The sequence below is a fragment of the Anneissia japonica genome, unplaced genomic scaffold (genome assembly GCF_011630105.1).
Source record: "Anneissia japonica isolate Jap-2015-1 unplaced genomic scaffold, ASM1163010v1 scaffold287708_len1499824_cov190, whole genome shotgun sequence".
Taxonomy (NCBI): domain Eukaryota; kingdom Metazoa; phylum Echinodermata; class Crinoidea; order Comatulida; family Comatulidae; genus Anneissia; species Anneissia japonica.
In genome coordinates this window covers 1,489,440-1,501,861 of record NW_022752295.1, presented here as the reverse complement: position 1 = coordinate 1,501,861, position 12,422 = coordinate 1,489,440, and the positions used below count along the sequence as shown (strand labels likewise).

Here is a 12,422-nt window from a genome sequence, read left to right as displayed (position 1 = left end):
CTGTCTCTTATACAGGGCCATCGTTAAATTAAGTCAGAGCCCAAAATATAGCATAATTCGAAATTATTATTTTAAGACTTTATAACATAATACATAGCCTACTGATTAATAATAGCTGAGATGCACATTTCAGAATTAATACTCGTTTTTAGTATATCTTACTGAATATTTGTCTACAAAATAAAATATGAATTACATGCATCTTTAGAAATACAATTTCTACAATATTATTCTTGTTTTTATGTAGATAAATGTTCGATAAATTCTTTCTTTCATAAAAAAAAACAAAAAAAAAAAACGAAATTTAGCGCGTCTATTTTCATTCTATCAATGGCGTTTGTAAACGTGCACGGACGTACGTCATCGTCGAATCCCAGGACTTCCGACGGTAAAGCTGGCCTGCCTGCCTAGGTCCGTCCCAGGCCAACCAATAATAATTCACAAAATGTATTTTTTTAAATATAGGCCTATGGCGCATCCTGTACATGCACTTCAACTTTTACAACAAAAGCCTAGGCCTAGTAGGCCTACCTGTAGTACGTTCTACTGTACTTAGGCCTAGGCCTACACTTTGTTGTCGTCGGGGTATAATTCTGTATCTAAATGAACAAGGAGCGAACCTAGCTAGTCAACATCTAGGCTAGGCTAATTGATTTTAAAATCAATAACCCACCAGGATTATCTGTCGTTTTCTTCTTTGCAACAGCGGACGAAAAAAAGTCAGTTATTCTACAACGTTTCATGATTCTTTATCACTAAACATTAACAAACACTCGTTTTGACGCACTCCGTTCTGTAGCGTGTCTGCTGTTTAAAACAAGCTTCCTAGCCTAATTTTGAGACTGGCTATGATGACTGAGATGGACTATGTTGATTTATTAATAATATTTTGTTTGGGATGAAAAAAAAGGAGAGTCCATTTCCCCAAAATGCTCCATCAGCACATAGTTTAGTGTGCGCGATGGACAGTATGGCTATAGAATTTACTAACCACACAATCCACATTTAGGTGATTAAGTCGCAAAACTTAATTTGCATTTGGTGGATCAAGTCGCAAAACTTTAGCTTCGTTTGGTGGCACCATTTACTCTAGGTAGACGGCGACCGGTTTCGTTACCGGTTGGTACATTTCTTACAAACATTCAGCCAAAGGCCAGTGAAAGTTGAGACGGCAGCCGTGTTTTTATCGATGTTTGCCATCCTTATGCGTGCCATCGTAAAGGAATTGCGTTTTAATTTAAATCTCCGAACTTCTGAAGCTGACATATCCTATGAATGTAGGCTTGTAATGCAGGCTACAATTTAAAAACGGGTGGGACTCATTCAAAAATTCAAGGGGGTTCGCTAGAAAACAGGGGGGTTCGCAAGAAAAGGGGGGTTCGCCCGAACCATAAACCCCCCCTGGCTACGGGCCTGGAAAGCACATAGATTAATCATCATTATAAATCGTCATCACTGAATCTCACAATGTTATTTGCTATTCCCCACAGTCCAATAATTTTTCAATTTGTAGACGCTTGGCTTAATTTTTTTTTATATTATTATTATTATTATTATTATTATTATTATTATTATTATTATTATTATTATTATTATTATTATTATTATTATTATTAATTATTATTTATTATTATTATTATTTATTATTATTATTAATTATTTATTATTATTATTATTATTATTATTATTATTATTATTATTATTATTATTATTATTATTACGCATATTTTAAACCCTAGATCACAATGCAAACCCATGTCCTCAAATGAACGTCTGGGCACTGTTCTTTGTATCAAACAGTTTTTATTAACAATGTATAACGAAGTTCAAACCTACTGACAGTCACAATGAACAGAACAGAGAGAACAAAATTAGGCTGTACATAAATCTGTTTTTAGGCATATGTTCAATTTCTCGTCTTTTATAGCTTGCTCATATTCTTTGAAACATCTTCAAGCCGTTATCCCATATGTTTTAGTGCACATGACCCAGGGGTTGCATTTTTGTCTTTACTTTATTGAAAATGTATTCATCGAATTGTTCGAATATCGTTGAATATTAGGAGTAGGTTTCTTGTCTGTAAGGTTAGATTAAGTAATACTTTCTTGGTCCGTTTCGTTTTCACGTTTATGTTCAGCACATACAGGTCTCCGCAATATGCGTTCTAGACCGGCCATTATTATATGTATCTTATTAATTTGTTTTACTATATATTTCTATTATTTTTTTTTTCTCCCTAACCATTGTGGGGCTCAGGTGGGTATGGACTCAGGGCTTTGAAGTAGGTAAAGTAAATACATCAAAGTAAAATAAATACAAAAAAGACACTTTTAACATTTTCTTTTCTATAGTACATCACACAGATTATTTAGTGCCGAAAATCGCTGATAAAAGATTATGAGACATTTGTGACACTTCATTTTGACTATAATAATGAGATGATGAATTTCAGGCCCGTAGCCAGGGGGGGGGGGGTTATGGTTCGGGCGAACCCCCTGTTTTCTTGCTAACCCCTTCGAATTTTTGAATGAGTCCCACCCGTTTTTAAATTGTAGCCTGCGATAAAAGCCTACATTCATAGAATATCTCAGCTTCAGAGGTTCGGAGATTTAAATTAAAACGCAATTCCAGCAAACCATGACTTTACGATGGCACACATAAGAATGGCAACCATCGATAAAAACCCGGCTGCCGTCTCAACTTTGTGCTTTTTTTAGCCATGTAGTAAAATAGTAATATTATGATGAGAGTCAAGAAGTTTAGTAGAAGAAGAGGAGGAGGAAAAAGAATAGCTTTTTTTTTGTTTTATAATAATAAACGTGTTGAGTATATTGATATTGATTATGCGATGAGGTTTTTTTTATATCTTTCGGTGTGATTTAAACATGCCAATTCTCAGAAAATATTTTCTAATTTTATTATATTACCACCTTTTCATTACATAGATCTTTTTAAAAACATAGGCCAAACTGCTTTTATAACATTACTATAGACCCATTAAACAGCGGCTGCTAAAATACAAACATAATTATTAAGATATTTGGTCTTGTATAAAATGTAACGATGTCCGAACCATCAATAGATAATGATTACTGTAAACTTGGCCTATAATAGGCTATTTTTAAGAGGGCGTAAATGTTGCCACAACATTTAGCTCTGTGGTTACACGTCACCAGTGTTTGATTGAAGTACAACTATGATATTAAGCAGACAACCAGAATGTAAACATTAATAAGATATTGTGTGGTTAAGCTTAACCCTCACATATGCATTTCACTTAAGAAGTTATATGTCCATTTCATTTACACTTCAGCTTGGTTCTTCCGTAGAGCTACAATCAATGATTGTGCCATAGAGTGATGTCCAGAACCAATCACATGGCCTTAGCCAGGATTGTCACGTGGATGGGTGGAGCCTCAGAAGGGGTGCATGTGCAAAATGGATCTGCAATTTGCTAACATCTGGAGGATGAGTTCTAATTAGAACTAATTCGTCCATGGTTAAATCAATCAGTTTAATTCATTTGCAATACATTACAGTGCACCGTACAATTTCTAACAATGCAAATACGGAAGTCCCAGTAAGCTAGCCTGTATTGGGTACCATGGTATCTTAAATACAACTCACTTTATTAAATATTTAAAATTATTTATTTTTTTATTCTTTTAATTCTTTTCAAGCTCAAAAACACATTACAGAAAAAAAAGGAGTTAAAGTAAGGGTTAGAACAATACATAAATTACATTTCTTTTTAACATTCTCTAAATTAATAATACATTTTGTCTAGGCTAAATTAGCATAAAAAATAGAAATTTCTCTAAAACTCAAGAGAAATGCATGTTTTCAAATTCGCACTTCAATGATAGAACTATAAATAATATAATTGTATTATAAAAAAGAGAACAAAAAGAGCAAATCTGTTTTGCACTGAAATAAGAGGAAAAAACATTTAAAATTTTAAAAAGCTTTTACATTTTTTCTACAATCAGAACAAAGGGATACCAAATAAAAAAAATCAATTTTGTGCAAAAGTGCAAATATTTGAAATTAATTAATTCATTCTACGTAGCACTACATTTGCAATTCGATAGAGGCAGTGGCGTAACGCCTATTCGCTCTTGTACGGCAGTCCGCAGTACAAACCGCAGGCCCCAAGCCCTAACCACATGGCCTTCGATCTAGCACCCTGAACCAATATGGCTTTGTTGATACAGCATAATGTGAGTCTCCTCTGGCATCGACTGTATATCATATTAAGTCCAGTGGCGAGTTTAAAGGGGCCCATAAATGTTTAAAGTTTTAAGTCTGCGAGAGCCATTTCCGGCCAACTAGAGGTAACGTAATCCTAAATTTTCTTTTCTTTCTTGGTATTGACCCTCCATCTGTGAATGTCCCTCCCTGGCCCCCCTCTATTTCAAATTCCTGGATCCACCAATGTCTTTCAAATTTTTGTTTGAAAATTCTATTCATATTATATTTACATTCTGTACTGAAAATTTATGTAATCGTGATGTTGTTAATAGTTGCTGCAGGAATGATTTTCTATTGTTACTAGTATAAAAGGGTAATTTAAACTTGTTCAACAAAGTTAAACCATACATAATTATGACATTAAAATGTGGTTAGAACCTGTCACTCTTAATATGCACAGATGCTTTCCTATTTAAAATATTTACAATTTGTAACAAAACGACGAACACTTTATATACATTGATGCATAGTCTACCTATATGTTAATACAGTATTTGTATACGTCTGCTGCTATTTTTTCTCGTTGTCAGGTGGTCATATACAGTATTATATTCTCTATTTATGAATGGGCCCTTAATTCAGTGTTTTGCACTGACTGCAATGCCCGTAGCTACGCCGCTGACTAAATGCCAGTATACTGGTATTGGTCTCGAATAAAAATATTTCAACAAATTACATCAATGTAATTATATACCGAATATATATACATATACATATACATATACTTATATATACATATATACATATATATATATATATATATATATATATACTTATATACATGCCAGTATACTGGTATTGCATAAAAGTATTTCAACAAATTACATCAATGTAATTATATACCGAATATATATACACATATACACATACTTATATATACATATACATATATATATATACACACGTTATACATACATATACACATACATATAATATATATATATATACATACTGTATAAGTTAGCAGAAGGTCCCGAGTTCGAATCCAGGTTGAGTCAAAAGAGGTGTTATACTCTAACACCTTCCGGTATGACAATGGTATAATAGTGTATTGACAAGACAAATAAATTGTTCACATTGTCTGGGACAAATAATTAAACTTTAATATATAAAACGATCTCACTTCATAAATAAATTATCATAAATTTGTGTTATATGACTTGCATCGATAACATTCCGAAACTATAAATATTAAATCACTGTAATAAAACACCATCAAAAAAATAAACATATAAACACTTCAAACAGTTAGAAGCGTCGTTCTATCCTTTTTGATGAAGATACAAAATAGTTGAAATCTCTTACGAAACTATCACTACATAATTATTTCTTTATAAAAAAAAATCATTCAAATCTAGTCATCTAGTGACGTTCCAATGACATCACTGATTTCAGCAGCATTCTTCATACATAACACTGGAATTTTATCCTTACTCTAAACTACAGTATGTAGGTAACCAATAATATAATAGGGAGCTTCGATTGCACAAACAAAATGACGTCACTAAAAAGTCATCTGCGCATGCAAGAACGGTAATTTCTCCTCGTCGCGTCGATTCTATTACGCAATTTGACCAAATTGCAGAGAACGTGTATATCCGTTCTATCGTCGCGCAAATCGGAAGCTCCCTGCTACTACGATAGCACCTCTTCATAGCAAAGAACTTAAATAGCAGAATGAGCTGCTCCGCGTATTTGCATTAAAATCGATGGAACATCCGCCCTCCTGTGGTTGCAGTAAAATTTGAACATTTTACTAAGTGGAGAAACTAAAGGAAACAGGCGAACAAGAGCAGCGCCTTTATTATTTTCATATAGCGCCGCCGCGCGGTTGCAGTAAAATTGCTCTCAGTGTACCCACAATACCTTTTGAACGTATGTTCCACTATATTGGGAAGCTGCTCTATCTTCTGCTATTTATTATCTTTCTTCATAGTGACCATCAGCCAATGGCTTTGGTGGTGCGTTTGTTACACTTTTTAATGTTTTCTTTGCTGAGATTTGCGCTGGAATTTTTGTTTTTGTTCATAACTTGGATTAAACATCAAACTTGTAATAAACACATCCAAGCAGTAAACATGTAGAGTTGCACCACCATGTAGAAACCGACCCATCAGCATTTCGATTTTTCATAAGTATATTCAAATAAAATAACTCCACAACGGCTTACAACGTGAAGTTTTGTGTAAGGGTCAGTCTCGTGCCGTCGCCACTCCAGTTTTACCATAATTACACACACGCTTACGGAATAGGGTTCTATAACTCTGAATGAATAATAGGCCAACTGAAGCCTTACCACCGATTATTATTAGGCCTACAGTAACATAGGTCATACTGTAATTACAACAATAACAATTACAAAATGAAAAACATACCATAACTTCCTACCTACTAATCTGGCATTCCTTTGGTGTTAGCTTTCAATATAAAGAAAATATAATATAAACAAAACAAATTCACCACTACCATCGTAAACAAAACATTCGCGCTAGAAAGAATGCACCCGGCTGACTTGAGCAAGACGTAAAGGAAATTACGAATATCCACATGCTTACTATAAGTCGTCTGCTAAATGAGTCAGAAACACCATTCGCAAATCATGTTACATTATCATTGACAATTCCTTCCATTTGGGAATCGGAATCCGAAAGGAATTTTTAAAGAACAAAAGAGCCATTTGATAGAAAATTTAATGCTAAGCCATGTCCAGACTATCAGATTTGATTTGACAAAACCCCCAGCCCCCCCCCCCCCATATATAACCCCAGCCCCCCCCCCCATATATAGTCATGATATGCCTACATATGGTCATGTGATATCAGCACGCCAAATTTAAGGCATGTCACAGGGTTTTTTTCAAGTATTTTTTTCAGTCTGGACAGGTCTTTAGAATAAATGGACATTTCCGGAGTGTCAAACAAACTTAAAATCTGACCAATCAGAACAGTAGGCTACCAGGAATATGCGGGCTTCCAACAAACACACGTGTTGTCCCAACAACAGTGTTTATACACAGTCGTTTGGTGGAACTTACCAACAATATAAAGGGGCGGGGCTCTTAGCGGAAAGGTCCATTCACAACAATTTCCACCGCTTAGCGCTACTATTCCGAGTGCTATTTTCATTCATATTTAACTTTAAATCGCATACAGATATAGGAACTATCCTTAGATTCAACGCAAACACAATTTATGTAACTTATTAGTAGTATTCAAAATTAACTTTCTCCAGAATAAAACATTAGTGGAATAACTGGACGGATTGTATGTAATATTTATATACCAAAAGTTTCCAAAAAATAATAAAAACGTAAGCAATACAATGTAATATAAACAATTATATTTCTGGAAATCTATAAAATGCTATTTTTGAATTCAACATTACGTCCATTACACATCTCAACTTAATTCAAATTGAAGAATTTTAGTACAAAATAACGTCATAGATTCAACATAAAAAGATTCCCTTATATTGTTAGATAAGACGTAATGACTACAAAACTATTTTGAAATACTTTGAAAGTGATGCATACACTATCTCCCGTGAGGCACTTACATACATTCACCGTGTCGAAAGAATTAAAATAATTAGATATATCTATGTGAATCAGTTCAGTTAAACTATTATTCCAAATCCTTTTAATTATGTATTTTTAAATATAAATTTGGAAGATTTATTTCAATAGTTTTTTTTTTTGGCATTTTTTCAACTTAAAACCCATTTCTCATTATCTTTCCACATGGTACAGTTTTATCGGTAACATCACTTCTTTGGCTTGAAACACAGGTCTAAATCGGTGTTAATATCCGTCTTGCCGTTTGTACAAAAACAGAATTAAAGCTGGAAATTAACCAATGCACTGTAGTTCAATTTACACTAAGCTGGCTTTGCAGGAAAATGATAATTGGAAAAACCGTAGCCTTCAAGAATCGACTCCAACAAATCTCAAAATTCTGAAACCATATCACATGATTATAATCATAAAAGATTTAGTTTCACACAACTCTACTACAGAGGCAATCGTGACTCCTCTTTGATTTCATTTTATCCATCATTCGTTTTTTTGGACCACTTCTCACTGAGCTTCATCTTCGTATTGTTTTCTGAAACAGTCACCAACTGGAAAGAAATCCCAGCACCGTTCCTGGTACAGCTGCCACACATATGACTCCTAAGAAAGCAGAGGTGCAAAGGATATTGAAGTACTCATTCAAAAAGATCAAATAATTTATAAATTTCCAAAGTCAAGCATTAATTTCTATAGGATTGATATAAAGGTTTTCATCATAAAATGGTACAAATAGAAACCAACCTGGCCTGTGTGCTCAGTCTCATCTTTGTTAATCAAGTACATTAGGAAAAACCTAAAAAAAACATAGAAAAACTAAACTTGTCTTTTATGTATATTTATTTAATCATAAATTGTACAGTCAATCAATCTTCTAATCTCATTTCTTTTTTAGTTCTTACTCCAAAATTGTATAACATTGTATAGTATAACAATATAAGCTGCCACTGGTTTAATTGATTTATTTATTATTTTTATTAACAATATTATTACTTTCTGTTGCTTTTTTATTTTGTTCACATTGGAAGCTATTTATTGGTGGAAAGGTTTATATTTATACAAATATATGTCTTTCTACACCAAAATCAGTGATGTATATAGAATTCTTGAAATGGGGGGGGGCCGCTGATGGAAGGGGAATGCAAAGGTGAAGGGCTCGATGACAAGGTGAAGGGCTCGATGACAAGGTGAAGGGGTCGTTTTCAACTACTTGTCAGTGTGATTTTTTTGGGGGTGTGCTCCCTCTTTGCCCCATTCCAGTGATTCCAGATCAGTCAAATAAAAAAAAATAGTAATTCTGGAACATGAGAAAATGTTATAAAATAACAATAAAATAATTTGAAAAGAAAACTATTAGAAACTTTTACACACTATATAATTCAACTTATGCTGATTTTTACATTGACCTCTGCAACGCTCTGTAAGCAGGCACCATTTAATTTAGAAGTCTCCAAAAGCGGTTAAAGTTACACCATTTATTACCCTAAAACATTCCCGAGGCTGAGCCCCCTGGATAGCAAACATTTCTCCCCCTCTGGTCCTCACCAGAGCACCAATCCTACATAACTCTCTTTGATATTCATCTTGCTACTTGTGTTGACCTTGTGTTTATGGAGTAGGGTGTAGGCCTGTTTTATATGGTATGCTTTTTTTTGTACACACTATAGTACAGTAAAAACCATCACAGGGTTTTTTTTTGTAGGCGTTAAAACTCACAAAATTTGTTAACAAAGTTATGATAAAATACTACTACACTGTAGGGGGGGGGGGGGGGGGGGGGGGGGGGGGGGGAGGAGGTTGGGGGGGGGAGGAGGTTTTAACTGAACCCCCAAGCAATTTAGTGCAGCTGTAGTTTGTGTTTTCCTCCCAATCTCTGGGTCATAGGTATAATTCCTGTGACCGCCGGATTTTTTTCTCACCATTAAAGCACTCATCATAAGCCTTTGGGAATTAAACTTATGTAGAGCATCTTGTGTATTGTTTATTTTATATTGTCATCTTTCTATCCTATAATTGGTGATTAAACTTGCTGGTGGATGTGTAAGCACTAAAGTTCTCAAAATAATGTTCGTTTTGACTAAGACTTTGCCAGTCTCTGATTTCATCTTTATTAACTCCCATGTTCTGTCATCACCATATAATTAACCCAGTGAAAACACTCATAAAGTGTAATTGTGGGGAGGTAAGGTTTGAAAAACCACCTTAAAATAAATGTAAAAGTAATCTAAAACCTACAATAAAAACAATTTTGCGGAAATAGCACCATTTAAAGCCCTAGTATTCAAACCATAGGTTGTGACCCAAATTAGGGTTGCCAAGATATTTTGCAGCTCAATTTAAATTAAGTTTTTAATAACCACGAAGCATTCATGTTCTTGATTGTGAATGGTTGGTCAGTGCCATCATTTAGTATGATCAAGTATATTAGACTTCGCTCCGGCCTTTAGTACTGTATGCTTAACATCGCGATTAGTTTTGATAAAATAAAACAATTACTTTTATTAGACGGTTGTGTTCTATTAATAAATAAATATTTTGCTCTTGCAACAACTTGCAATTGAGCACTCTTTGCCGCTTCAAAGCACATTTAATCAATTTATATATATATATTTATATTTATATATATATTTAATCAATTTATATATATATATATATATATTAGTACTATATATATAGCATATATGAATAGTATCCGATGTAGTTGGTTCCACGTATGTCTCACGGAAATATATAAATATAAGCAAATACGAAAATAAAACAATTGCATACGTTGACATAATAGAGACATAAAATTTATTCAAAACAAATATTTTGAACACGCATGTGTCCTTCCTCAGCGTTACACGTACCCGTGTAAGTATTCATACGCAATCTCTGGTTGGTTTGTCGATGTGTTGCACATAACCGGGAAATCTATAACAACATTTATTAAAATCGCCTAAAATGAGTTTAATTGAATCAGGAGACTTAGTTTTCAGATCCCTTAGTCTGTGCCCTATTTCTTTCTTTGCATTTGCCTCATTTGCATTTGGGTGTATGTATACAACAAGAGTAAATAATTAAGTGAATTCCTGCGGCAAATAAGATGGCCGAAGTCTAACAACAATCAGCTCAATTTCCAGTGAACAATACTCTTTGACGGATGCATTATTGCACCATTTTTTGTTAAAATAAAGACATACACCACCTCCTCTATTCTTAAAAGATTCTTTGGTTCCGTCTCCTCTAATTAATTCATAATTTGGTATATGTAATGCACTATCTGGAACTGCCTCACTTAACCAGGTTTCACTAAAACACATCAAATTCTCCTGTTGGTATCTCACATTGCTGCAAATTCCATCTATCTTTTTTGGTAGCGATCTAAAATTTGCCAAAATAATAAAAGGGAGTGGGCTCTTATTACCGCTGCTCCTCGTTTCTGCAAGAGCTCCTCCTCTTTTACCCCATTTCTTTTTTTTTTTTATGTCCACCGGAAATGTACCGATATCTGATGACTTTCCATGTATTACATTCCTTAGCCGCAGCAGTTCGTCTCGCCCATATTCAATCATGCTTGAACTAACAGGTTGACCACCAAAAACACAGTTGAAAACCAACAAAATGAGTAAATTAACACCAATTTTTGCCCACTTATGGTAGACATAAATACTTTAAGTAGCACCATAAAGTATAAAAAAAAAACACCAATATTAAGACATAAGTTCGTAAAATAGTTAAAATTCAGGAACGTTGCGATGAGTGTCCCACTGTGCAGCCCCGGTTGATATCCAAGCCAGTGGCACATTTAGGAGGGTGGGGCGCACGCCTAAAAAAAGCTTTCATCTCTCATTTTCCCCCATTGAAAATCTCCAAAAAAATTATGCTCAAGAAGTTAAAAATCACCTCATATCACCTTATTTTGCGACCTAGCTCCGCCTCTCCCCACTCACTTAATCATTAAGGCACCCCACCCACATGAGGGAAAATTAGTTCCACTAAGCGGGTTACAATACTAAATATGACCATTAGGTTTTCATTGCAATAGGGATTAAGTTGCGCACCTACAGGCCGTTTTGCAACACCTCACACCAAAACCAACATACTCTCCTGTGCATATTTAAATTATACATTATTCAAATTGTAATATATAACTTACATGTAGTTGGAGAAATCATGTTCCTTCAGTGTGTGCTCATCGAACCCATGCGGTACTTTATCAAAATACTCTTTACCTATACCACAGATGAAGCATTTTGTCTGAAAATTGAACAAGAAATATGTAATGTTTTCAAAAAGAACAGATTCCGTCACAGGCCACCACATAAAAAATTCATGACCAACATTTGAGGATTGTTAAAATGATTAAAAAGTATATTTTTAATTACGTATCTTTATTTCAGCAATCATTGTTATTGTCGAGTAGTGGCTCAGGCTTTAATTAACAAGGTGTTGAAAGAAGTTGTCACAACATGCCAAGATGGTTTAGAGTTTATCTCTATTATATCATGATCATGATTTATACAAACATATATATATATACATATATATCTGTCTCTTATACACATCTAGATGTGTATAAGAGACAGGCATAGCTCTCAACGAATGTAGTCCTGCAAATAAA

At 34.2% G+C, this 12,422-nt stretch overlaps 1 protein-coding gene across 1 annotated transcript in view; it reads right to left on the bottom strand.

Moving 5' to 3' along the window:
- Positions 1–7,884: 7,884 nt before the first annotated feature.
- The window catches only part of LOC117122250 (ryanodine receptor 2-like), an 11,298-nt gene continuing 6,760 nt past the window's right edge, over positions 7,885–12,422 (bottom strand). Inside the window, 4 exon segments of the mRNA XM_033267783.1 lie at positions 7,885–8,388; positions 8,390–8,422; positions 8,564–8,615; positions 11,958–12,058. Coding sequence (XP_033123674.1) covers positions 8,296–8,388; positions 8,390–8,422; positions 8,564–8,615; positions 11,958–12,058 — 279 coding nt within the window. The 3' untranslated portion in view covers positions 7,885–8,295.